The 27,263-nt window shown below is 41.2% G+C and overlaps 3 protein-coding genes across 6 annotated transcripts in view; 2 read left to right on the top strand and 1 right to left on the bottom strand.

Moving 5' to 3' along the window:
* LOC138964926 (uncharacterized) overlaps window positions 1-4,106 on the top strand; it is a 47,089-nt gene extending 42,983 nt beyond the window's left edge. For all 4 annotated transcript variants that reach the window (XM_070337000.1, XM_070337002.1, XM_070337004.1 and 1 more), the window contains one exon: window positions 51-4,106. In XM_070337000.1, coding sequence (XP_070193101.1) covers window positions 51-182 — 132 coding nt within the window. In that variant the 3' untranslated portion in view covers window positions 183-4,106. The remainder of the gene's footprint in view (window positions 1-50) is intronic.
* A 455-nt stretch (window positions 4,107-4,561) lies between these two features.
* Window positions 4,562-13,257, bottom strand: LOC138964923 (N-lysine methyltransferase setd6-like). The gene is made up of 11 exons (XM_070336997.1): window positions 13,105-13,257; window positions 12,801-12,945; window positions 12,006-12,153; window positions 11,537-11,665; window positions 8,894-9,161; window positions 8,245-8,343; window positions 7,110-7,205; window positions 6,127-6,207; window positions 5,810-5,915; window positions 5,417-5,462; window positions 4,562-4,752 (listed from the first exon to the last, which is right to left on the bottom strand). Exons 1-11 carry the CDS (start codon window positions 13,240-13,242, stop codon window positions 4,590-4,592), a joined length of 1,419 nt encoding a protein of 472 aa, XP_070193098.1. The 5' UTR covers window positions 13,243-13,257; the 3' UTR covers window positions 4,562-4,589.
* A 60-nt stretch (window positions 13,258-13,317) lies between these two features.
* The window catches only part of LOC138964922 (E3 ubiquitin-protein ligase CHFR-like), a 28,666-nt gene continuing 14,720 nt past the window's right edge, over window positions 13,318-27,263 (top strand). The window contains exons 1-13 of the mRNA XM_070336996.1: window positions 13,318-13,556; window positions 14,100-14,196; window positions 14,596-14,644; window positions 15,740-15,803; window positions 16,191-16,313; window positions 16,801-16,868; window positions 17,415-17,809; window positions 18,418-18,493; window positions 18,992-19,070; window positions 20,095-20,159; window positions 20,894-21,072; window positions 22,141-22,211; window positions 26,230-26,394. Coding sequence (XP_070193097.1) covers window positions 13,445-13,556; window positions 14,100-14,196; window positions 14,596-14,644; window positions 15,740-15,803; window positions 16,191-16,313; window positions 16,801-16,868; window positions 17,415-17,809; window positions 18,418-18,493; window positions 18,992-19,070; window positions 20,095-20,159; window positions 20,894-21,072; window positions 22,141-22,211; window positions 26,230-26,394 — 1,543 coding nt within the window. The 5' untranslated portion in view covers window positions 13,318-13,444. The remainder of the gene's footprint in view (window positions 13,557-14,099; window positions 14,197-14,595; window positions 14,645-15,739; window positions 15,804-16,190; window positions 16,314-16,800; window positions 16,869-17,414; window positions 17,810-18,417; window positions 18,494-18,991; window positions 19,071-20,094; window positions 20,160-20,893; window positions 21,073-22,140; window positions 22,212-26,229; window positions 26,395-27,263) is intronic.

Here is a 27,263-nt window from a genome sequence, read left to right as displayed (position 1 = left end):
ATTGAAAACCCGAAACCAACAATCACACGTTCCCCCTTCATTGTGTGCAGGCTCGCGGAGACGGAGAAATGATGGACTACTCAAACAACACGCCCAGGCCACTGAAGCCAGCCAAGGAAGTCAAGGACTGGCTGCCCCACTCCAACCCCGTCCGTAACACACACAACACTAGCACAAAGTGACGTCACTCCGGCGTCATACACACAACCTACGGACAGGGTTCGTACGCTCCTTGAATCTCCTTGAATCTCCTTGAATTTTCAACCCCCCTTTTCAAGGACCTTGAATCTCCTTGAATTTGGAGAAAATGGTCATTCTTGTGTTTAACCTCCTTGAACCTCCTTGAATTCTGAAGTGCAGGCAAAAAAAAAATGTTAATATTAAAGTTTTTCAGCAATTTATATCGATTGTGTGCGTGTTGTGTGCAAGTCGTGTGTCGTCTGCCATCGTGCGAAGGGAAGTTGAAACCGATTACTTCCCCTTCATCCGGGTAGCTTTTAGCGCCATTTCTGAAGAAGCAGTGTGTCGATTCATTGTGACAGCGTTTCAAGCCATCGCCGGTCGAAAATCGTAGTCATGCCGGGTGGAAAGTGCTTTTTTAACCCACGATGGCTGGAGGAAAAGGAATACAAGGATTGGATCCAGCGGGATTGCGACAAATACAAGGCTTTTTGCAAATGCTGCAAAGCACGTGTGGATATTTCAGTGATGGGCGAGTCAGCCCTGGTTAGCCACGCAAAAGGAAAGAAACACACAAATAATTTAAAAGCGTCTGCACCTGTAGTCCCGATTGCAAACTTCTTATCTGTAACGTCATCGCAAAGCTCTCAGTCTGCTTCTGTAACTGCAACCCCGGGTCCCGCGATGCCAACGTCCTCTCGGACTCTTTCATCATTTTGCACCAAGACCGATGTTTTAAAATCGGAAGTCATGTGGACAATGAACGCTGTGAACTCGCACTACAGTTTCAAGCCGAGTCAAATGCCCTTCGCAGGCGGGCAAAAGAGAAGAGAGCCAGTGTCGTTCTGATGCAGAAAAACATAGACGATGAAATGAAGCGAGTTGACTCTCTCTAGATCCACACATGATACCTGATAGAAAAGAACAGTCAATAGTGTGTTAACTCCCACTAGTATTTTTAAGATGATTATTCAGCTTCCTTTTGAATTTTTGAATTTAAAAAAGTAAATAAATGTTTTTGTTTTACTTTACGTTTCTGGTTTGAGCTTTGAATGCATGGTTGATGAAAGTTTTTCCACGTGTACACCTATGCAATTTGACCTCCTTGAACTCCTTGAATACTCCTTGAAAACTCCTTGAATACTCCTTGAATTTCACTGTCAGGTGTCTGTATGAACCCTGTACGCATGACGTCACCTCTGGCTGGCAGCCTAGGAGCCGGTTTCTAATGAGGCTTTTGACACCCAAATTCATTTTTTATATTAAAAAAAAAGTCATGTTTTCTTTGTATCTGTGTCGCAAATCCCCCACCCCCTCTCCATCCCGCCTTGTATTAAACGGAATACAATTCAATTGTCATGCTTGACAATAGCATTGGTAAGCGCCAGACACCTTCACTGATACAAAACAAACCATTTCTCCTCTCTGCTTATTTCTTGTCCTTGTTTGAAACCATTCATGTTTTCCCCAAAAAATGTTTACGGCAGTGACACACATTAATTCAATTTTAGGTAGAGTACCAGAGCTACTGAACAAAACTTTTTTCTGCGATTTTAAACCTGTTATTATTATTTTCTCTATGATTTATTTGTTTAAGTCATCATACCAATTTTTGGCCTTTCAAATGGCTTTTTGATGCACTGCTGAAAGTTTCTACATTATGACCAAGATGGCTAACAGAGGAGTTCAGTATAATTTATTCTTGTAATATATTGTGTATGTATATATATGTAACGTTGGCATCCACTAAGAATTTAGTCTTGTATTGATCATTTCTGAATCAGAAATATCCATGTCATCATACACTGGGCATTCAGTCAACCATACTTTTGTCTCCCATGCATTTCACTCATGTGAAAGTCAGGTTCTACCTTCAAAATGTGTAATTTTGAGCGTTTACAGGTTTCTATGAAAAAATCTTATTTTATTGATCATAAAACTACCACATGCAGCTCATTTTAAAAATTAACATGTTTTAATTATGATGCAATTGTCATTTGAACACCTACCCCTTTGGCCACAATACACTTGCAAAATCTTAATTCCTGGCTTCACATCTCTGGTTCTACCCATTACATAGAAGAAGGAAAAAAACACTGCTGACAGCAAGGAAGGAACTTTATTAAACGTTTGCAGGCCTGCACAAATCTGTAAGAAGCTTTTGGTGATTCTGAGGCCAAAATACATTATCTGTGAAATTAAGGCTCATTTTCCATTTTTGTGCATGTGGCATTTCTCGCTTTTATGGTTTTTAAAAAAAAAATTAAATTTTGGTATTTATATTATATCTTTTAAAATATCCACCAGAATTCTTTGTAAATTCACAAAAAGCTGTGGAGTTGAACAACATGAAGTAAACGTATTTTTCTGTTACAAAAATGAACTACATATATATCGTTAACAAAACTTCAAATTAAGTATGCACACAATTATCTAACAGCATCTGAACAGTTTAGTAAAAAAACAGTAAAACGTTTAGGAAAAAAACCAACAACTGATTTTGAAGGTAGAGCCTGGCTTTAATTTGTATGCACTGCTGAACCATCTTGCCTTAAATTTCATATATAGAGAATACTACATGGCTTGCTGTGTCGTACCAGATTTACACGAGTTGTTTTTTAAAATATTGAACTCCGAGCGAAAGCGAGCTTTTCACTATTTGAAAAAGCAGCGAGTTTAAATCTGGTACGACACAGCAAGCCATGTAGTATTCTGTTTATCCTACATACTGTACTTACGTGTATTTTACTGAAAATGTCCTGCATTCGAGGCAGCTAAATTGAAGACGCTTGTTTTGGAACCTCGATCTCTTCTAAAGCCTCGTGCAATCTATTACGTCAAAGCAAAGAAACGTCACTCTGAAAGTGTGGCGTGACGTGTTAGTTCTAAAGATTCATCGAGGGTAATTAGCGAGCGCAATTTGTGTTTCTATAATGACGTTTGTCTCGGTGACTTTGGCATCATAAGCAGTGGAAAAACAGGTCCCTGCCAGACTTGCTTGACATGACCTCATTTACATGATATACACACGTGTGATTTGAACGATTATCTCACGGGTGTCTCTCTCACGTATGTAGGATAAAATCACATCTATCTCAAACACACTCATGACATAACATTATAGTTGTTACCTTAAAAACTGCATATTAATTCTCCCTGCTGTGGTATTTTTCTTGAGCAATGCACTAGCAAGCAAATCACTGTTACACCCATCATGATTCCATCCATCTCACTAAGTAATACTGATGTCTTTCCTATCATTTCTACGTAAAATGCCTTCACACATTTTTCTTCTCTCCTTTCAAACTTCTCTGTGATCTTCTGTGTGTGATTTTTACTCAAACGTACCTTCCTGTACATAAATTACGGTATGTTAGATCCAAGCTGCTGTGATATCGGTCATATGGAGCCCGGGTTGAATTGATGGTATTGTCATTTTACAAATTGTTTTAAATGCACAAACATTTTTTATAATGGTTTTGAGACATCTGTCTCTGTCAACTCACTTTTAACACTAGGACGAATGTAATGTGAACGTATACGTGTTCAGGTTTGGGTGTTTTATCTTCTTTTACACCATGCGGTTGGGCATGTCTTATTCGGTGGGGTATGTGCATGGATCACTAATGCACCTGTGCAAGAAGCCAAACAATGTTCATGAACCTTTAACTGGGAGGATTCTTCAAGTACTTTTGCTGTGAAAAGACAAATTACCTTCTCCTTTTTGCAAAATCATTAAAAAATGTTCATAAAATTTCACACAAACGTACCTGGACTCTGTTATGTGCTTTGTCCACCTGGCAGACTTTTCTTACCAAACACTTTCTGTTAAGTGGCCTGTGAAATATTATTGATCACAAGCAGACTTCGTCTATGAGAAATGCCTTACTGCATCAACAAAAACTCACAAAAAGAGTAGAGATCTACATGTAATAAAAAAAAAGCCATTCAAAAGTACAGTTACATTGTATCAAACTCTAAAGTTGACTTATATCTTTTAAGTTACTTCACTAGTTTTTCATTTCTTTGTGAATATGTTCCCTTTTGTAAGCCACATACTGTTAGGATGCATTTGGTAGAACTAGTCATTATTAGTAGTGATTATTTATTACAAATATGTCTGTCCTTTGCAAACTTTGAACACTAACACCTTTAGTTATAGACAATGGTAACCATGCCAGATAAATAAAAACAAAGAAATAAGTACAACAAAAATTATTCTGTGCCCTTGTATGTGTGAGTGTGTGTGTGTATGTGCGCACGCGCAAACAACAGGTCTCTCAATATATTTTTGCATCCTTGGACATTTTATGACCATACAAGAAGACATCTGAACACAATAACAAGCTTCCCATCAAAGAAAAAGACAAAATGCATTCCAAAAGATCTCCATCATTGTTTTATTACCGTTATCTACATGCCTGCACAAGCTTGTGCAGCAGTTTTCTCTGACCATATCTAACGTACAACGCATAGCGAGCACGTGAGGACAGCTGTGTCTCTCCCGATTCCATGGCACTGGTATCTTTCTTCTCGTCACCGCCAATTTGGGAAAGACACACTTCAGCACACCTAATGAACAAAGAAAGTACATTTTGTGAATAGTGTATTAATTATGCTGAATCTCTCTTCTCTGCATATACATACATGTATGTAAGAACTGCCCGGAAGTTAAAATCTCATAAGTCAGATGTGTATTCCAAAAAGGTTTCTTTGATATATTCTTTGAAAACTGATGTAGGTAATGAAAAAACTGAGTGAAAGAATCTTGACTGTCCTGAAACAAATTAAAACAAAGAAAAAAGTAGATTTTTTTTAAAACATGAGTCTCGTTGCCGTAATTTTCTTCATTACACAGGTTCCATAGGCTAAACATATGAAGTGCAGAAAAGTGTTTAGGTTCATTTTCTGTTACTCTCTGTTGCAGTGCTAATGAGAGTAATCTGCGATACACATGACTCGACGATAGGTAGAAAGGACCTGAGTGGATCCTCTTTACGGTTGCATATATTGTGTCTTCAGTGGAACGCCTTTTAATTTAAACCCCCCCCCCTCAATTTAAGACTCCCTCCCTCCCTTTTAAGACTGTTTTTCAGATTTTCTGTTCATAATCTCTGTAAATTTACCCCAATTTTCAGGCTTCCTCCTTTTTGAGACCTGATTTTCTCAGATTTGTGAAGGTCAAAGGGGGTGGGGGGTGGGGGTCCACTGCATAATACACCACTGTCAAACAAACCTTGATAGAATCCTTTTCCAGCAGGAGTGTAGGTTAGGGATCTTTTCTGAAATGAAGAAGAACAAGAGATTAGAAACTAATAAAAAATCGAATCCCCTTTTCTCTGTTGTCTAACCCGATTTATTTTATTTGCTTCAAATGCCAGACCGCAGTCTTTTGAATAGGGAGACACATGTAACAGACTTGCACTGGCAAGAGGTCAGTGCTGTCACTGAAGAAGCCAGAGGAAGGTTATAAAGCAAGAGAAGGGTCATGTTTTTGGAACGGAAGAGTACAAGCACTCTTTAAACACCCATTCACCTTCCTCACTAAATAAAACAACAAAAAAGAAGAAAATTCTTCATTACAAAAATACACACAGCACAAAATACAGGGGAGAAAGCCAATACACACCAAACGAGAGAGGGGAAGAGCCATCATCATTTTCATCACTCTCTGCATCACTCCAGCCTTCTTTTTCTGTGTGCTCCTTGAATTCTTCTGCCGACATCACCAGCACCTGTTAAAACAGTAAAAAAAAAGCAAGGTGGAAACAGGCTCTTCGATGTGATGTTCAAGCAACAACATAAACATGGAAATGTAGCTTCACATTTTACTCATTTCTTTAAAGTTTTCTATCCAAGTTGACTTCAATCAAACAAAACATTGTACAAGTATTTGACACACACACACACACACACATCCATCCATGCAGTCACAAATACACAAACCTTGAGAACAGCCTGCATTTCGTCGTCAGTGAGTATTCCCTCCATCCCCAGCACGTAGGACTCCCCTTCCTGATGCAAATCCTGGAACATTCATGCACACTGTGCGAGATCCTGCAATTACTCTCAGCAGTCTCTACATAAAGGCATTTGAAGTAGGAAAACTGTTCCTCAGCCACAGATGCCATGAGACATGTACTTGTCATTCTTTTCTTACTTCAGGACTTTACTGTCTTCAGGCACATTTGAATTTGGAAGTAAACCCACGACGGGCGCTGTGGCGGGGTGGTAAGACGTCGGCCTCTTAATCGGAAGGTGGAGGGTTCGAATCCCGGTCGCGGCCGCCTGGTGGGTTAAGTGTGGAGATTTTTCCGATCTCCCATGTCAACTTATGTGCAGACCTGCTAGTGGCTTATCCCCCTTCGTGTGTACACGCAAGCACAAGACCAAGTGCGCACGGAAAAGATCCTGTAATCCATGTCAGAGTTCGGTGGGTTATAGAAACACGAAAATATCCAGCATGCTTCCTCCGAAAGCGGCGTATGGCTGCCTTAATGGCGGGGAAAAAACGGTCATACACATAAAATTCCACTCGTGCAAAAAACACGAGTGTACGTGGGAGTTTCAGCCCACGAACGCAGAAGAAGAAGAAGAAGAAGGAAGTAAACCCACAGGATCTATACTTGCATCACTGAGCATGAAAGGTAGCAAAAGGTAGCCTGAGTGGTCACCTGGTAAAGTACTTCATTTTCAACACTTATGGGCTCCCCCAAGATCGGCGTATGCTTCCTGAATGGCGGAGTAGAAATGGTCATACACGTAAAAATCCACTCGTGCTAAAACCTCAGTGAACGTGGGAGTCTAAGCCCATGAACGAAGAAGAAGAAGAACACTTATGGGCAGTGTATTGTCATACAAATTCCACACAAGAATTGTACAACTCTGCTTACATGGAAAGACGAGAAACGAAAGAAAAGTGGACCAACCTGTTCTTGTAGGAAGTTAAGCTTTGCAGCCATCAGTTCTGGCTCTCCCATCTCAGACTGTGCTGCTGATGTCACCACACTAACTGGTATATCTACCTGCATAGTGAAACAATTTAGTTGTGATTAACACCCAACAAAAACAACGAGGTGTACAAAGCTTGGTGAACCATTCAGGTTTGCAGAAAAATCTGACACAGCTTTTAAACAAAAACAAGAAGAGCAAACGCTCGATCGAGTCACTTTCGCAGTTCTGAATATTATATGAGGCATCAGATGGACAGGAAGAAATTGCTATTCACAACACAATGAGTCACGTTCACATAAAATTTGAGCCCGGTCACTTTTATAGTTTCCGAGAAAAGCCCAACGTTAAGTTGTGTGTTGCCGAACAGAAAAGGCTAGTTATCTCCCTTGTTTTTCTGATAACGTTCGTAAAAGGCTACAGATGTAAATACTTTGATGTAAAGAATAATCCTACAAAGTTTCAATCACATCCGATGAACTTTGTCAAAGATATAAAATGTCTAATTTTTCCTTTGACGCTGACCTGTGACCTTGAAAAAGGTCAAAGGTCAACGAAACCATCGTTAAAGTGTAGAGGTCATTGGAGGTCACGACTAAACAAAATATGAGCCCGATCGCTTTGATAGTTTCCGAGAAAAGTCCAACGTTAAGGTGGTGTCTACGGACGGCCGGCCGGCCGGCCGGCCGGCCGGCCGGACAGACTAACACTGACCGATTACATAGAGTCACTTTTTCTCAAGTGACTCAACAATTACAACTAGTATTGAATATGATGAATTTAGCACAAACACACAACTACCTTTATCTAATGTTCTTGAGGTATTAACACTCCCTTACAATTAGAGATGGTTTGACGGTTAGAGGCTAGATCCACAAAATTAAATTCGCAATATCATGACGTGGTTGGTTTTTTAACAAGATTATTGTTCATGACATGTTCTTTTTTTTCCCTCCAGATTTTCTGATTACAACTTCTGCAAATTTACCTCTCTTTTAAGGTCTGTTTTTCTTAGCGTTATTTTTTTGGGGGTCTCAAAAGCGAACTTCCACTGCTGTACCAAATTACATCTCACTTAAATCCACAAACACCCATGAAAACTGCGTTCCTCACTGTGTCATAGTGGTTGGCAGGATATCGCTCAGCAAAGCCGTACATGTGTAGTAAATGCTTGTTGGCCACTTCCCCGTACGTGTTGAACACTTCTTCTCCCTGTCAAACAAAATACTGCACCAATCAATCAATGAATCTTTCAGTCAGTCACATTTAAATCAATCGAACAGTCAATCCCATTTAAATCAATAAAACATTCAATCACATTAAATCATTCAAACAGTCACTGACATTTTCACAACAGCAAAAACTAAATATCTGCTACAAGTACTGTTCATGTAACTTCAGAACATGTCCCAGCTGCAACTGATTTTACACATTACACATGATAACAAAGACAGTTTGATGCTTGCTCTTACGTTATTGCAAAATAACAATATTGTAAGAAATAGTTTCTGCTCCATCAAAATAAGGAACTAATTTTGAATTACAAGAAATGCATTTTATTATTTCACTTGCCGTGTAGAGAAGGCAGACTGCCGGTAGAGACAGGAAAGATAGGTGTCACTTCTCATTCTGTGTAAAATGAAATCAAGAAATACTAGTCCAAGGAGTCATGAAAAGGTAGCATTCACAAAAATCCTTCATTACAGTGAAATCACAATTATACTGCCTGAATAATGACAGTGACACACTTTATTATTCCAACCTTTTTTATATTCCGAGTGCTAACCATGAGCAGAGCTTCTTCGTGGAAGGTGAGCTGTGCATTGTTTTTGGCCACATGATTCAAAATGTCTGCCAGCGGAACCATCATTGGAGGGGGTGAGCTCCCCTCATTCTCATCGTCAGAATCTTCCTCGTTTCCGTCACCCTTCCCATCAGCCCCTCTGGCCTTCCCAGCAGGCTCTGTGAAGCTATAGGCCATGACAAAGGCCACCATTTTCTTGTACAGCTCAAAACTTTGGCAAGCTGGGCTGTGGACACACCATGTTATCACGTTTAGGTATTACACTACAGTGTTTGTCCTCCCACCCACACATCCCCACCAAAACACAAGCACTCCCTTCCCACCTACACATCCCCACCAAACCACAAGCACTCCCTTCCCACCCACACATCCCCACCAAAACACAAGCACTCCCTTCCCACCCACACATCCCCACCAAAACACAAGCACTCCCTTCCCACCCACACATCCCCACCAAACCACAAGCACTCCCTTCCCACCCACACATCCCCACCAAACCACTCCCTTCCCACCCACACATCCCCACCAAACCACAAGCACTCCCTTCCCACCCACACATCCCCACCAAAACACAAGCACTCCCTTCCCACCCACACATCCCCACCAAAACACAAGCACTCCCTTCCCACCCACACATCCCCACCAAACCACAAGCACTCCCTTCCCACCCACACATCCCCACCAAAACACAAGCACTCCCTTCCCACCCACACATCCCCACCAAAACACAAGCACTCCCTTCCCACCCACACATCCCCACCAAAACACAAGCACTCCCTTCCCACCCACACATCCCCACCAAACCACAAGCACTCCCTTCCCACCCACACATCCTCACCAAACCACAAGCACTCCCTTCCCACCCACACATCCCCACCAAACCACAAGCACTCCCTTCCCACCCACACATCCCCACCAAAACACAAGCACTCCCTTCCACTCCCACACCCATTAAAAAAATACACCTCCAACAAAAGTGTATTACATGTATCTAACATACTGTACAAGCTTACTGTTCAGCCCTCTGGTGTGTAAGCTCTAAAACTTATAGGTTATAAAAAAAAAAAACACCAAGCAAACGATAAACAATATGAGAATGACACCACAGTGCTATTCTTCACACCTTTGTAGTACAGTAAAACCTGCGAGCAAAGGACACCCTTGGGGAACCTTGCCACTGTCCTTTGTACAAAGGTGTCCTTTCTTTTGAATATGAATGCGCAGACATTTTTTGGGAAGAAAAAAAACAGCCAAATAGTTTTATTCTAAACTGTGCATTACATGTAGTCATACAGAAAGTGACAAAGAAAACAAGTTCAACATGCAACATGTATGTACAAAACCAGAATCAGTCTGGCTTGGTTCAGACGCACATCTTCAGAATGCTACTCAAGTTCATGACAGCTGTCAGCATTTCAGGGTGAACGGAGAACGAGCGAGAGAGAGAACGAGCGAGAGGGAGGGAGAGAGAGAGAGAGAGAGAGAGAGAGAGAGAGAGAGAGAGAGAGAGAGAGAGAGAGAGAGAGAGAGAGAGAGAGAGAGAGAGAGAGAGAACAGAGAACGAGCGATAGCGAGAACGAGCGAGAGAGAGAGAGAGAGAACGACTAAGCGAGAGAGAGAGAGAGAGAGAGAGAACGACTGAGCGAGAGAGAGAGAGGACGAGCGAGAGAGAGAACGAGCGAGAGAGAGAAAGAGGTGCAATCGGTTTCTTATCTGAAGCAATGGGCCATTCACGGGAATATTCTTTGATCGAGCTCTCGAAAACCACTCGAAGAGTTCGCCGTTCAATTTCTTTATCACATCGACTCTTTCTTCTAAAGTCAGAAATTTCCGTTTTGACATGATGAGACCGCGATCGACGAAGGATGAGACGAAGATGCATCACAGTACAGAAAGTAGAAACCCTAACTTGTTTTTGTTTGTGAGTTCAGTTTAATTCACGGCATCGACCAATGAGCGTGCACCATACAAAAAATCAATCTTTCAAGTGCTGTCGTTGGCTTACAAAATAAGCTTCTCGCGCGTTCACATCGCCAGCGAGAATTTGCAGAACCAAGATGGCGGACCGTTGTTGACAGGTAACGAACCAAATCGGGACCAAAAAAGAGTGTCCGCGTCCGCGCCTTTGAGGTGTCCGCTCTTTTAAGGTGTTTTTGAGTGTAAAATACATCCGTCCTCACTTGAAGTGTCCGTTATGCAAAGGTGTCCGCCGAATTAAGGGTCCGCTGGATGCAGGTTTTACTGTATTCATAACAAAAACCAGCGTCTAACCGTGATGATTCCAATACTGACAACACAAATTTATTATTTAAGTATTTTAACATTCTCACTATCATACTGTTCAAGTTTACTGTTCAGCATTTTCATCAGCTCTTGTGTGTAAGCTCTAAAAATTTACAGGTAATAAAAAACCCAAAGCAAACGATAAATAATATGAGAATGACACCACAGTGCTATTCTTCACACCTTTGTAGTATCCATAAAAAACAAACAGTCTAATCAATATGATTAATATTGTGATAATCAACTTTGATTTAATTTACACCCAAGAAATTCTAGCTGAGAGAAGAGACCAGTCCCAGCTTGGAGCAGCAATAATACCTGAAAGTGTCCGTGTGCTGCTGCATAAAGGTCAGGGCCTTGGTGTTGAAATCTGTCTCCATCATCGTCAGGTCACGTGTCACTGCTTCTTCCACTCCTGTTCCTTTCAGTAATGTGTCCCTCTCCTCACTACAATAAACATGTAGTGATGTATGCATTAATCATAGCATTAATTCAGTCTGCTGCTTTAACTGAAGAGCAGATCAATATTAATAAACACACTCAGCCATTACCACAAAGCAAAGAAACACAAATGTATACAACAATGTATACATGTAGCACAATCATCATTACACTGCATCTCTCTCTCTCTCAGCCTTAAATCTTTATCTGTGTAAAATAAGTTCAGTTCCGTCTCTCTCTCCTTCCCTCTCTCTCACACAGTGACATTCCACCTCTCCCTCACTTTCTCTCCATAAAAAACCCTCGACCGACAACTGTGATCAACCGGACAGCAGCTCAGCCCTACCTGGTCCAGAACATGGGAAGGTCCAGTTGAGAGAAGTCTGGCACAAGATCAAGGTATGGTCGCCATGGTGACTGTGAGTTGTTGTACTCATACACAAGTGCCAGAAGCAGCGGCACCCAACCAGCTTCATCCCCCATCTCCTTCTGAGCTGATAAGAAATAAGCAAAATAGAATCCAATAAGCATTTTTAACAACATGGGTGGGACTGAAAAACGTCATGAATCCTGAAGAATTTTAAGGGGGGGTCTGGGGGCCCCCAGACGCTGAAGGATTTGTATAATTAACAACCAAAAAAACGTCACCACAGACATTACAAATCCGGATTTCCGGAAGAATTACTAACAATGTTTTGTAACTGAGGTCTACAGGTGTAGAGTATTATGTATAGATGTCTTTGTAGCCTCCTTTGAGTCTTCTTGTACTAGATTTGGTCACTTCCATGTGGCCAATGCTGGAGTATGCCTATCGCACACTTCCAACAATGACGAAGATACTTCGAATACTCATTAGAATGGACAAGTAGCCAAACACAAATTTTTAAGTTTGCATGGAATCTCTCTTGATCTTCTTCTTCTTCTTCTTCTTAGTGATAGGTAGTGATCTTTCTCCCTTCCACACACAGAAAAAATATGCACATACACACACACCCATAATGTGATGCATGTATCACATATGTTACGTCTCTCCTCTCAATTTCACATACATGCACATGTATACTCGATCACTCCTGTGGGCATATCTGTTTGCGAAATCTGGGAACCAATGATTATGCATGTGTGTATGAACAAGTCAAACCTTGCTGTAGAATGTGGGCTATGGTACTTGTTTCTGGGGAAAGGAGAAATGGACGAGGAATACAGAATAAAACCTCTCCACCAGGAATATCCTCTGTGACCACCATTCCATACTGTGCGCACGCCCTCTCGCGTTCCACACACACCTGCAAGATAACAGAGAGCAAAACATGGCGTGAAACATAAACTTATGCGGAAAGAGAAACATTTGTGGCACTTGCTGAGGCACCACAAGTTTTAGTTGTGAAGCAAAAGTAGGTTCCGTATCCATCTAATTTTGTCCATTCACTTTGACATGAACTCACTTTTGGTGATACATTAAATTTTCTTTCTTTGCACCATTGAAGAAAGCTGCTAAGTTTAATTTTAGCAACGTTCAGGGCTGAAAGTTTAGCTGGAACGTCCTCGGCTGTCTCCAAACCACGTTTCCCGGGCGCAGCCATGTTTGATGTCAGGGAGATAACGCTGGACAAAAGTCTCAAGGGACACTATGCTCATTTATTAAGGGGACGTCACTCTAACCAAACAAAATCCGCGAAGAGCGACCACCGCTTGGAAATGTCGCAAGCGTAAACAGTTGCTGTGCCAGGAGGAAAGAGATACGAAGTGATCGACGTTGAACGATCTAGGGTCTCGCAATCAACGATGAGTGAGGAGGAGAGCACCACAGACTGGGCACAGCTTGTTTGTTTGACAGACGTTGACACGCCACCTTTTCTGATTGGAAAGGACAAGTTTACTATCGGTCGAGCAAAAAGTGCGGATACACCTCCACTGCTCCAGTTATACTTCAGTTCAAGTTGTAGTTTGCTACTAGTACTAGCGAAATGCTGTTTAATGTACCCAAATATTCTTTTTCTTTCTCTTGATGTAACATAGGATATTCTTGCCTTGGTGATAATTGTGTGTCAAACACACAACAATTACACTGTCTGAGGTATTCACGTCTTATATCGATCACCAAGTTTATATGTTACAACATGTATGTCATTTCACTTTTAGTTTGATCACTAAGTTCACGTCACAAATGAATTCCCCCACAGCTTAAGCCAACCCGTATCTTAAACTAAGTAACCTTAACCATGAAGCAGATAGGATAACAGAATCAAGTGTTAAAGATGAGTCTCAAACTTTTGTAATGGTATATTAGTTTATCTGGATCTGGATCTTTTACGTTGCAGGGACCACTGTTGCTGTATTAGATCACTTGTAATGTTTTGCTAAAATACATGATCTGATGTAGATGTATTTGAAATACATACTGTACATACCTTATTTTACGTTTTTGCTGTATGTGCAGACAGTGATATCTGTCATGAAAACAACAAACTTGTGTCTGGCACCCACTGCTACATACTTCGTGATGAAGATGGCAAAGTCTGGCTCTATGATTCAAGGTAATTAAGATACAACAGCTCTTAGATAGTGCATGTCTTTGCAGGATGATAATTTAGTAATAGTTTTGTGAAGTGTACTTGACAAGCAGTGTTACAGTATATGCGCCAGGAAAACTTACAGAAAGGGAGAGATAGAGGGTGAGAGAGAAAGAGAGCGAATGTTACAGTGGGAACTTACACGCGCAATTAATGGATGTCAACACACACACACCAAAACAAATGATTTGCTTGTAAGCAGTATATAAATAAGCTTGTGCGAGCAGTCAGACATTTTGATTTTTTGTTTGTCGTTGCACTAGTTCTTTTCTTCTTGAAGTACGTGTATTTCTATTCTAACATAATAAATTAATGTGCAGACGTTGCATCAATGCATGCATGATGCTATTTTTGTTGTTGCAGCACAAACGGGACACTCCTGAATTCCAAGACAAAGCTGACAAAGGGACAGGTGTGACAGCTAGTGGTCTTTTGGTTTTGTCTTATCATACAATTCATTGTCTACTGTAAGCTAGGATGAAGCTGGTCTATATATACATGCATATGTTTATTCAGTGATTTGCACATGCCATGTATACAGTAAAACTTATGAAGACAATGATTTTTATATAGTTTTTCACCTTTTAATACAAAACAAGAAATTCCTACAAGGTAGGAAAAACACCCCCGTCAAAGGGAAATAACCTTCTCAGTTGGTGGCAGTGACTGAGTGAGAATGGTTATTTCCCTTTGACCTCTATAAGTCCTTGTAGAATCTTAATCCACCAATAACTCCCTAACCGTGTGACTGGTCCCAATTTTTGTGAGGACCGTCTCAGGAATGTATAGAACCTGTTCACCAAGTTTGGTGACGATCGGTCCGTTCATTCTTGAGATCTATATGCGAACACAAACAAACAAACACATGTGCCTCTATAAGTCCTTGTAGAATCTTAATCCACCAATAACTCCCTAACCGTGTGTTTGACTGGTCCCAATTTTTGTAAGGACTGTCTCAGGAATGTATAGAACCTGTTCACCAAGTTTGGTGACGATCGGTCCGTTCATTCTTGAGATCTATATGCGAACACAAACAAACAAACACATCGAGCGAAACCTATACACACCCCTATACCGGGGGTGTAATTAGATAAGCAAACTCGTCGTACGAAGAAGAAGAAGATAAGCAAACTGAAAGAAGAAAAGAGACAGGATATCAATGGTCTTTTTTTCTTTTCTCTCTCTCTCTCTCTCTCTCTCTCTCTCTCTCTCTCTCTCTCTCTCTCTCTCTCTCTCTCTCTCTCTCTCTCTCTCTCTCTCTCTCTCTCTCTCTCTCTCTCTCTCTCTCTCTCTCTCTCTCTCTCTCTCTCTCTCTCTCTCTCTCTCTCTCTTTTGCTTGACAATGTACAGATGACTTAAAAAACCCACTGCAGGACGAATTGACAGATTGTGATTACGTACTATAATGTGGACTCATCATGAGTGCTTTCACTTCCCGTTTCATTCCTTGATTCTTTGGGTTTAATTACTTGTCTGTAGTAATTTAGCCTGTTTCAATGTGTTTCAGCGCCAGGAAATTGAACATGGTGACGAGTTCTATATTGTGTACAAGAAAGGAGAGGAAGATGTCAGTGAGTAGTAAATTCTATTGCTCATTGAAAGCACAAAGCAAAGTAGAATAGTTTTACATAAGGCAATCTAACTGTGAGTGATCTTCATCCATACAATGTACTCTGCTCTAGCTGTATGTGATTTGCTTTTGCTTTATTTGTAGTGATGGTTGCATTTGGTGTGTGCGTGTATGCAAGTGCATGTGTTTGTCTGTGCGTGTGTGTGTGTGTGTTTGTCTGCACATATATGTTTGTGTGTTTCATTTACATTTTTTGTGGGAAGGGGAAGGGCACATTAAAAGCAATTTAATGCATACACTGACGTGCAAGTGATTATTTTATTGTTGTAAACAAATTTTAAATCTTATTTTGTTACCCACAGCATACATGAAAGTTTGTGTCTGTCAGATATTGGCTACATATTTCAAGACCTCGAGCGACTGAAGGAGGAGGAAGCAGATGACTCAGTAGAGCTTGACCAGACACTGGAGTATGACAATGGGCCACCACCTGCAGATGCTACCCTCTTAGGTCAGTATTTGTTCACTCATGTGTGGTCATCCATTTCAGCATGTATACATAATATAAAGAGTGGAACCCTCCAAGACCTCCAAACTTAAAACTCCTTCTTTATGATCTTGCTCTTCAGATCTTCTGTTCTTTACAACCTTCTTATTATTACCTCCCTTTTGAAAACTCCATTTGTTTTAAACTCTCACCTGATTAGCTCGGATTTCGGAAGGTCTGAAAAGTATGTTATCAAATCAAGTTAAATGCTTTTTTGTGTTGTGTAATATTTAAAAATTGAAGACCACTTACAGTTACACAGAGGTAAGCATTTTAATCTAACTGCCGCGGGTATGTGTGTTTTTGACAGTTTTATGCAGTGATTTCTTATTTTACAGACTATTTCAGAGACTGGGTTACTCATTTCTTGTAACATTGAGGCTTTTGGTTTCAGAATCTTTCATCTTTACCATTTTGGTTTGGTATCACAACATATTTCCTTCTTTTCTAGATGATAACATCAACCAGATAGACGATGATGCACCAAGATCAGCAGTCAAACGAAAAGTGGCACCTACTGTAAGTTGGATCAGCTAGTTTAGCAATAATACAATGTCTCACATTCACATCTCACCACATGATTCATGCAGTAATCTTGATCCTTGCATTTTTATCAAAGGCATGCATTCCTTGAGGTTGTAGTATAATGCATTAGTCTGATTTACTTTCTTTTGTATGCTCAAGAAGAATGTATTTATTTCTTCTGTTCTATTTCAATTGTTCAGCTATCTCCTTAAATTAAGTAGGAAATATAATTTAGTGGTTGTGGTTTTTATTGGATGCTCATGGAAATTGAGAAATTTGAGTGGAGAAATTCAGTTTAAGATCTGCCTTTATCTTTTCCTGATAATCTCACTACATTGTATCAACAGCAGCAGCACAACCGCCCCTCACAAATGCACACACACACACACTTACACATTTGGTGTTTGTAAAAATAGTGGGCAGAAAACCTAAAGATAATTACAGTGGAAAAGCAATGGAAAATGACACAAACCAAATGTTTGTTGATACATGTATCAATAACTACAAAACTTCCACGAAGAAGCTCTTTCTGTTTGACAGTCAAAGGCAGCAGACCCTGGCCCATCCAGTAAGAAACCAAGAGAAGAATCAGGCATGGCTAAAGGGGGCTCTACACCTGGTGGTACAAACCCTCCTACCACCAGCACCGCCACTCATGTTCCTGACCCTTCCAAGAAAGAGAAAAAAGAAGAGAAGGCTGGAGAGACTAAAGGAGAGAAGGGACAAGGCGAGAAAGAGGACAAAGAAAAGGGAACGGAGGGAGAGAAAGAGGACAAAGAAAAGGGAACGGAGGGAGAGAAAGAGGGCAAGGAAGAGGAAAAGGGCGGACAGAAGAAAGCGGGAAAGGGAGGAGGAGGGGAGGAGGAAGCTGAGGATGCAATTGCTGAGACTTTGACCTGCATCATCTGTCAGGAGCTCCTGCATGACTGCATCAGGTGAGAGCGTTTGTGCTTAAGATGTGGGTGTCAGGTTTTGTGTGTGTGTGTCTGTCCTTCTGTTTGCCTGTCTCACTGAGTAAGTGTGAACCAGTCTCTGTTTTGACAGTCTCTTGATATAGCCCTGAGTGAGGTTCGTTGCCACACTGCATGAATCACAATATTTTTACGGTATAGCTTGGTAAGAACTAGAAGAGGCCTGGATAAAAACAAAAAAAGGCACGTTTGTAAATTCTATGTGTGTGCTTCAATCCTTGTTATTAATTTTGTATATTTGTCTGTCAGTGCATTTAAGTGCCCAGATGTGTACATGGTAAAGCTGTGTAAGCTTGAGTATACCAGAGTCTATGTTAGACTCGGTGTTAGGCTGACTGTGTGTTTATAGCTGCACATTTGAGTTGGTTCAGTGATTGGAATGTGTCCGTATGTACTCTCTCTATGTTTAAGCATGTAAATATTGCTTTGAGTTAAATTTAATGCTAATCAAACTACTACTATACTCTTTGGCAGTCCTGTACTTCATTGAGAATGAGTTTATTGCTTGTAAAAATGGATAGATTGTTGAAATGATAATGCTTTTCCAATGCTTCTGCTTTTATATCTTCCAGTCTTCAGCCGTGTATGCACTCGTTCTGTGCTGGATGCTACTCTGATTGGATGGCCCAGTCCTCCGAGTGTCCATCTGTAAGTCAGAGAGACCAGCAGTCATTACTCAAAGAAAGATTGTCAGGTTTTAGCCTACAGTCAAGCACTCACAGATAGTCAGAGAAACAGCCACACAGACAGCCAGCTAGACACACGCACGCACACAGTGGCAGAGAGACGGAGACAAACGGCTACAAGCATGGCTTTAGACAAATATTTATTCTGCATGCAGGTGTAGTTTTTTTTTTTAAGGCAGGGAGTTTACTTTTAGATTCTGTACATACATATGTGAAAACAGCGGACAAATGTTAAAGAAAAATGGGATGCAACCAATACTGGGATTGCTACATGTACAGGTGTGAACAAACAACGTGACTTGATTCATACACACCCTAATACGTACCCTCACACCTTCGTCCCTTCTACACTTCCTTTGGTGTCTACAATTTGCATTGAGATTATGAATTCTATCAGAACAGCAACATGTGGAACTCTGTGCTTTTGTACATAATGATCTGCCATGTTTCAATGTTTCAGTGTCGGAGTAATGTTGACAGAATCAACAAGAATCACATCGTCAACAATTTAATTGAGGCCTACCTAAAGAAACACCCAGGTGTGTGTCTGTTTGTGTGTGTGTGTGTCTGTGTGTCTGTGTTTGTTTGTCTGTTTGTCTGTGTTTAGTCTAAGCGTGCACTAAGATGTATGCTCTTTTATTTATGTCATTGGATGTGTTACGTGATGTCATTTTGTATGGGTTTATTTAAATGTGTAGTTTGATTAACCTTCACCGTGCTTCCTAGGTCGTGGACAACCCAGAGCCTCACAAAAGTGTCTGTATCTCTGAAACTATTGGGAGTTGTTTTATATTGAGACTTATCAATCAATCAATCAATCAATATGAGGCTTATATCGCGCGTATTCCGTGGGTACAGTTCTAAGCGCAGGGATTTTAATTTTTTTATTTTTTTATGCAATTTATATCGCGCACATATTCAAGGCGCAGGGATTTCTTTATGCCGTGTGAGATGGAATTTTTTTACACAATACATCACGCATTCACATCGGCCAGCAGATCGCAGCCATTTCGGCGCATATCCTACTTTTCACGGCCTATTATTCCAAGTATTCGTGTAATCCTGAAACACAATAGGACCTTTTCAAGAACCACTTTTGTTAAAGGATTATCTTTGTAAACAACCAAATAAACTAGGACATAATTTAAACTACACAGTCCGGATTGTGTGGGTTTTGGATGACCCATATGGAATTTAATAACACATTTTATGGCGTTTATCCCTATTTGAATGGCATGCGTGGTGTACGACCCATACTATGTAAAGAGGCTGTAAAAAGAAGGAAGAATCTAATTTAAGATGGAATTTTACAGTGTTTATCCATATTCGAATGGTATGGGTCTTGTTTAACTCATACGTTGAATCCTTCATACATGACCCAAATCATCTGAACTGTGTAGTCCAAAGATTCTTTCATTTGTTCGTGTCGATATTATTTTCTTTTATCCTTTTTTAACATTTCATTTCTTAACTATCTTCATAATTTTAAGTAAAGATGTTGCTTGCTTGCTTTTCTGTGCCTCCCCCCCAAAATTCATTTAGCCCATCTCTGATTTTCAACAGAAAAGAAACGTCTGGAAGATGATCTCAAAGAACTGGATGCTAAGAATAAAATCACAAGAGACATGGTAAGTCCCGTTATGGCAGTGCATAGATGTGCATGCAAGTGTAAAAGCAAGTGTGTGGAGGGTGTGTGTGTGTGTGTGTGTGTGTGTGTGTGTGTGTGTGTGTGTGTGTGTGTGTGTGTGTGAAACACTTATTGTTTGAGTTTCTTGAGGTCTTTTTTAAGATAAATAGTGTGAGTACCCACCACCCCATCCCACCCGGACACACACACACACACACACACACAACAGGGTTCGACACTAGCGGGGGCGGGGGGCGGAACGCCCCAGAGTTTTGTGTTCCGCCCCAAACATTGCCGAAGCTTGGGGCCCACTCTGCCCCAGGATAAATTCCAACAATGACAAACTGAAAATTCTAATGCCGGAGCCAGTCACCTAAATCGCCAGTCAAAATCGTCACTGAAATTTGCGTTACGATCAATGCCGCAGTCAAGAAAAAAAACCATTGAAATCGTCGAAGGAGAATGCCGCAAGGGAAATAACTCCCAGATTGCGCTCTTTAGCGTGAGAGATAAGTATCGCCTTCAAATGCCATATGTTGATGCCGATCATGTGCTACAGTACACTCTTTTTCACTTCTCTTGTGTTTTTTATTATCAATTTGTTGGTATATATATATATTTTCCATCTCTGGGGCCAGTGTGGCCCCAGGCCAAATAAGTTAGTGTCGACCCCTGCACATACTCACACAGGCCAAGAAAGCACCTTCAACAAGACACTTTCTTACCATGTTTCAGCTGTACCCCAAGAAGACAGGCAGGCGCTATTCAGACTATGAAGATTCTGACATTGAAGATTCTGACAATGACCAAGTAGACGAAGACAGTGATCATCTGACCCCGATTTTCCCAGCAGTGCCACCTCCTGCTGGTGGGACCATCTTTGGCTTTGGCACTCCTGTGTTTGGCGCTGCTACGTAAGTACAGTACACCCCCTCCCCCCCCCCCCCCCCCAACTCCCCCCCCCCTCCCCCCAACCCCCATTTAACCATTACACTGGTGCAATTCTGTAACACGTTACATAGCCACTGGTGAATTAACAGAGAGAAAAATAAAGAAAAACAGTCATATAGGTTTTCGCATCCATGGGAGGTAATCGGAACCGACCAAACACACTGAGCCAGTAGCGTGACATATGTCGTGACAGTATACGTAAAGTAGCGCGACATATGTTGCGACAACCAGCCTAAGGGTTAAGACTTCAAGTTATCTGAGAAAACCAAGCCTTGAAATGGAGGGAGTCATGATATGTTAGTACATTTTAAAAGTATGACAAATCAAAGTCTTTGAAAGGGGTGGGGTTGGGGGGATGGAGGAGTCTTTAAATCAAGGGGTCTTAAATGAAGGCTCAACTGTACATGTAAAAGGGAGGAGGAGAAATGTGGGGGGGGTATCAAAATAAATTGAACATTAGGCATTCAAATACATGACATGTAATTGTGGCCGAAGCACTGATGACTGGAAGAGGTTTCAACATTGTTCATTCAACAAGATTATTAGCAGGATGGGGCAAGTTCAAGGGAGATCACCCTCGCACGTGGTACGCGCCACCCCTAGGGTGCCATTTGAGCCCAAACGCATGGGTCGATTTACCACATGCCGCTTTGACTGCTAAGTCTATGCAAAAAGGATCAACAACACGAGCCGAGACAACCTTATTTGTGCATGCATAAATTGGTTGTCAGGTAGTCAGAAATGTGGAAGAGAACTTCAAGTGAACCGTTGCAGAAAAAAGCAATTTTATTCTATGTGGAAAGAGGTGCACCAATATGATGTTTTGACGGTAACATCAGCAGGCACTGCACATCTCACAGGAAAATGAAAAAGAGAGATTGAGAAGAGCCATTCATTTTAACACAGGGACAACAACAAAAAAAAGGGTTTAAAGGAAGACAAAACCAATACAAATTAAACAGTTTTTTGTCTGTGAGATTAAAACTCCAGTCTTAAATCTGACTTTGGAGAGCTTTTATAATGTTTTCCAGCAATGCGTTCAGAGCAGTGTGTCGCCAGTGTCCCACGGCAGGAAACCAAGCTCCTGGTACCATCAGTTCAGGTGAGTCTTGTTACATTTGTACATCCACATGTTCTGCCAGTTTTTCAGCACATCCAAATTGTGAACAACTATGTACATAAGTAAGCAAGAGCATGCCGCATTTTTAGCCCCATAAACATCTGCTATTGCTGACCGCTTGCAACTGGTGATGCACGAGAAACATACAGCTACTACATGTATAAATAGCTCAAGCTCTAGGCCGGCAGACAACTCATTCAGTGCAGAGTCGCCGCTGTGAAAGGGGGACAACTGCATCACCCTGTCAAATATAGCTGGCAGTTGTGTCCTTTCTGCTTAGTGAAGCATGATTAGCTCTAGTATGTTCTCTGTTCAAAGGTTTCACAAGCAAGTGCCCCCCTAAAACATTTTTGTGGGTGTAAACCACGCCAGAAAGATACAAGGGCACTCATTTGTTCAGTTAAGACGCACGTGACATGTTTGACTCAAATGTGGGTCACAAGCATGACCATAAATCACATCAGCATCAACTGAGAACTGAGATGTATTACAGTCAAACCTGTCTAAAGGGACCACCCAAGGGACTGAGAAAAAGTGGTCTCTTTGGACAGGTGGTCTTTTTAGACAGGTTCGCCATTTAGCAAACTCCCATCTTCCCAGAAACACTTTGAACGTAGCACTCGTGACGTCACAGACGAGCGATTGCAACCAGCGGTCTAGACGCCCGGGGTCTTAATTGTGGCCGGGATGTTTTCTTTGGGAAAAAGGGTAAGGGTGGGTGACTGTCAAGCCTCAATGAGATCAGGTCAGACCATAAAACTGTCACCCCCCGCGGGTTAGGGGGAGTCCCATATTGGTTGGGACGAGAAACAATTTACCCGATGCTTGCCAGCATGTTGTAAGAGGCGACTAACGGTTCTGTTTCTCCTTTTACCCTTGTTAAGGGCAGGTGGGCCAGTGCAAAATTGACCAAATCGTTCAAAACACTGTTTTGGGTATTTTAGCAGATTATGTTTCCATAACATACCTATCATCCATGTGTGTCGGTGTTTTTGTCAAAAGTGTCCTATTTATCTGTCAATAAAGACAAAATGTGAACATGTGTGGCATTGATTGTCTTCTGTAGTCGATATTCCCCCGCCAAAAAATGTCTCATTTCAAAGGCTAGTTACGGCTTTGTCCTCAGCAAAACAGTGCATTCACGACATACGAAACTGCGCAGCAGCTCTTGACCTATAACATGACCTCAGTGTTTTGATGAATGTTCCATTCACTCAGCCACTTGTCCGTTGCAAAGGCAGCAATCGTAATCGAACGGAAATGTCCTTATTTGGAAGGTACTCGACATCCATTGGTTCGTTTCATAAACCGAAATCGGGAACCAGTTTACTTTGTGAGTGCGCATGCTCAGCTTACGAATGTTGCATACGGAAACTACCGAAGAGACTCTCGGCCATGACGGGAACACCCGAAGTTCACTCGGTTTTACAACATCCTGGTTACACATCAAACGATCGGTGACAACCGAAAGCGAATTTTTCCTTGAGAAACAACCTTTGATACGATAACAATGGCTCGAAATAAGAAAGAGGACAATGTCTTTATTAGTTCGGTTAGCAACAACAAGTAGTTCCGCTGGTACTAAGCCAAAGTTTGGATTCTGTCGGTGTTTCCGATACAGAGGAAAGCTTTGATCTCCACGCAGATTCACAAGTCGCCATTTCCGAACACGCCATGCAGCACACTTTTTACGTCTCGGCTTTGGCTTGCTTTGCGCTGAATTTGAGTCAGTTTCTGTGCAGTATCTCCTCGACAAGCAAGTTGAGCATTTGCTACGCAAAAAAAAACAAAAACAGGAGAAAGTATCCAACATCAGTCAGATTATCGGTAATGTTTGCTGGGCCTGCCATTTCCCGAACGAAACTGGATCAGCAACAGTTTGTATCAATCTGCACTTTCGTAAATTCCGTCACTGTCTTGACGAACTGTGTCATTTTCTTCACCGCGATACACAGTTCATTGCGAAGAGCTTCCTCAGTAAATCGTTCAGATTCCACGTACGATTTGTTGTCAAAAAACAACTCAAACGAAAGTTTCAAACTCATCATCCTCCATCTTGCTTGTCGAAGCACCAAAGTACTGTATCGATGTAAAAACAAAAGCAGAAAACTTCGAGGAAACCAACAAATCGACGAGATAACGGAAAGAAATAAGTCTCGTTCTGGCTCAAGTAAGTTACCGTTAAAAATACCGTTATTCTCGCATGCAAATACAAACGAGAATCGGGTCATTGATACACGTTTAGCGCTGGGGCAGTATTCCCATGCTGGTTGACAGAGGGAAAGAAGGGATGGACGCATAAATTCTCTGCTGGCGTGCTAAAGGCTAAGTAGTTTGCAATTCAAATAAACTAAGCTGTTCATTCATAACACAGTTTTGTCCTTGTATGTCTGTTTCAATAGTGTTTCTGTGGTGTTCAATCTTCAATGTCGTTTTTCTCAGTTCAGCCATTTTGCCTACGGTTACGTCTTGGGTTACGCGATTTCTCTGGCTGTAATTTAGCTAGAGCAATATTTTCTTTTGTAGTTTGTGCAGAATATAACATTCTGGGGGATTACGAAGGGATTTTGCTGAAATTTTATTATAGTCATATCCAGATTATTTCAAACAATAATTTCGCAAGCGTTACCCTAAAGTTTGACAGTTGTAACAAAGAAGTGTTCCTAACTCCAAATATAAATATAATAAACAAGATCTGCTTCGTAATCCCCTAGAGCATACCCAGAAGGATAAAATAAAACAATAATTAGAAGTGTGACAATCACATCTGATGAAAATCCGGGTATCTCCTGTACTCCACTTTTGTCTGTATTTTGACTGTTTTTGTCCCGTAAAACAAAAACCAGCAACCGAAAATACAAAAAGTGACTATTCTTTGTCATCATTTGTTCATTTCTTTCATAAAATAACATTCAGACACAATAAAACATTCAAAATTAAAAAAAAGGTAGTGCACTGGCCCACCTCCCCTTAAGTGTTTTTTGTATAGAATATAGTCAATGTTTGTAAAGATTTTAGTCAAGCAGTATGTAAGAAATGTTACGTCCTTTGTACTGGAAACTTGCATTCTCCCAGTAAGGTCATATATTGTACTACGTTGCAAGCCCCTGGAGCAATTTTTTGATTAGTGCTTTTGTGAACAAGAAACAATTAACAAGTGGCTCTATCCCATCTCCCCCCTTTCCCCTATCCCATCTCCCCCCTTCCCCCGTCGCGATATAACCTTGAATGGTTGAAAACGACGTTAAACACCAAATAAATAAAGAAAGAAAGATAAAACTGTCATGGACCATACTTGACCTCATGGTCTGCCCTGTAATGTGAAGTGGGTTTGTTTTGGAAAAGACGTCGGGTGGTCTCCCACGACAGGTTGAAACCGTGTTTTAGGACCGAAATTGAGTGGTCTTTGGTCTCGAAAGGCAGGTGGTCTCTTTACACAGGTCATTTATATAGTAACAACCCTTGGGAATACTTTGGGGTGGTCTCCTTAGACAGGTGGTCTTAAGGGCAGGTTCGACTGTACTTTCTATGATAGACTGGGTTTGTTGTAACTCATATTTTACCATGGGAGGAGGTGCGTACATGGGCTTCAATAAGTTGTGCGTGCCTGCTGAGTGTTTGTGTTAATTCCAATCCCAAAGCTAAGTTATAAAACTTTTGTGGCAACATAAAACAGTTTGTTGCTAGGGGAATTACCCATGAGACAATCAAAGGAGTGGTAAAATATGGGAAAAGGAAAAGGTTTTGGGAGGGACGTCTGATAATTTCTGGTTTCATGAGCAAAGATTTTGAGGATCTTAAATTTCAAACTTCAGTAGACCCACATTTACAATGACGATGATCATGCAATGATTCTAAAAAAAAATCTGATTTTATGCCAGAAGCAATATTACCTTCATTGGTTTCAAGAAACACATTTTGCAACAATAAGATAATGGAACATGAAATTGCAAAGTTATTACAATGAAAAATTTACTCTGGTATTAATCTGTCTTCACAGCCATCAATGCAATCAAGGGTGTTTTCACTGGTACTCAGACAACAGCAGGTTCCACCACAGGCACAACTACCACCACCACTGCTGCTGCCCCATCTACGTCTGGTAACAGCAACGACAACAATAACAACACAGACCAACCTGCTCCCTCAGAGGCTGGGCCTTCTGGTGGGTTTTCTTATCGTGCTCACAGGGCGTTTCTGTTGAAAGTAAATTATATTGAGAGAGAGAGAGAGAGAGAGAGAGAGAGAGAGAGAGAGAGAGAGAGAGAGAGAGAGAGAGAGAGAGAGAGAGAGAGAGAGAGAGAGAGAGAGAGATAGAGAGAGAGAAAGAGGGAGAAAAAAAGAGAGAGGGAGAGAGAGAGAGAGCGAGCGAGAGATAGAGAGAGAGAAAGAGGGAAAAAAAGAGAGAAAGGGAGAGAGAGTGAGAGATAGAGAGAGAGAGAGAAAGAGAGAGAGAAAGAGGGAGAAAAAGAGAGAAAGGGAGAGAGCGAGAGAGAGAAAGAGGGAGAAAGAAGGAAGAGAGAGAGAGAGAGAGAGAGAGAGAGAGAGAGAGACTCAAAAACTTTGCTACCGAAGGATTTTAGCATTATGTAACAGGGAGTCTACTGCGTCACCCTTCACAGTAGACTCTACAAAGTTGTCTGCCAGCCTTAACACTGGGTTGAGCGTTGGCTATTTATAGTAGCTTGACGTTTCTTGTACGTCACACGCCAGTTAAACGCCTTTAAACTGTAGAGTACTGTTTGTGATGGCCGGGGTCTGGCTGTTGCTGTATCCTTGTATGTGCATGGGAATCCATTACAGTTTTTATATGGCTATTAATTTAGCTCTAAAATCGTAATCCTGTTTGAGTGGCTTTGCCTCCAAAGGTAACTCTTGTGCTTCAGCACTTGGTTACATTTAGGTTTATAGGGACCTCTCTTAATCTAGTCTTTTAAAAAAAAAAAAGAGATTTACATGGGCATTCATTTACTTACTATCAAAAGTAAGGGACTTGAGAGTACCAGAATGTGTGTGTGTGTGTGTGTGTGTGTG

Source organism: Littorina saxatilis, linkage group LG4 (genome assembly GCF_037325665.1).
Source record: "Littorina saxatilis isolate snail1 linkage group LG4, US_GU_Lsax_2.0, whole genome shotgun sequence".
In the NCBI taxonomy this organism is placed as follows: Eukaryota; Metazoa; Mollusca; class Gastropoda; order Littorinimorpha; family Littorinidae; genus Littorina; species Littorina saxatilis.
The sequence above is the reverse complement of the archived record's forward strand: the minus strand, read 5'-3'. Positions and strand labels throughout refer to the sequence as shown.

Bases quoted from the DNA above. Each gene is read 5' to 3' on its own strand.
- LOC138964923 (XM_070336997.1), bottom strand. From the start codon at position 13,242: ATGGCTGCGCCCGGGAAACGTGGTTTGGAGACAGCCGAGGACGTTCCA. The intron at 12,154-12,800 runs GTTTGACTTGTT...ATTTCTTATCAG, and splicing joins AGCCCACATTCTACAGCAAG to CTCAGAAGGAGATGGGGGAT. The intron at 11,666-12,005 runs GTAGGGCTGAGC...TGTTTATTGTAG, and splicing joins CTTCCCATGTTCTGGACCAG to TGAGGAGAGGGACACATTAC.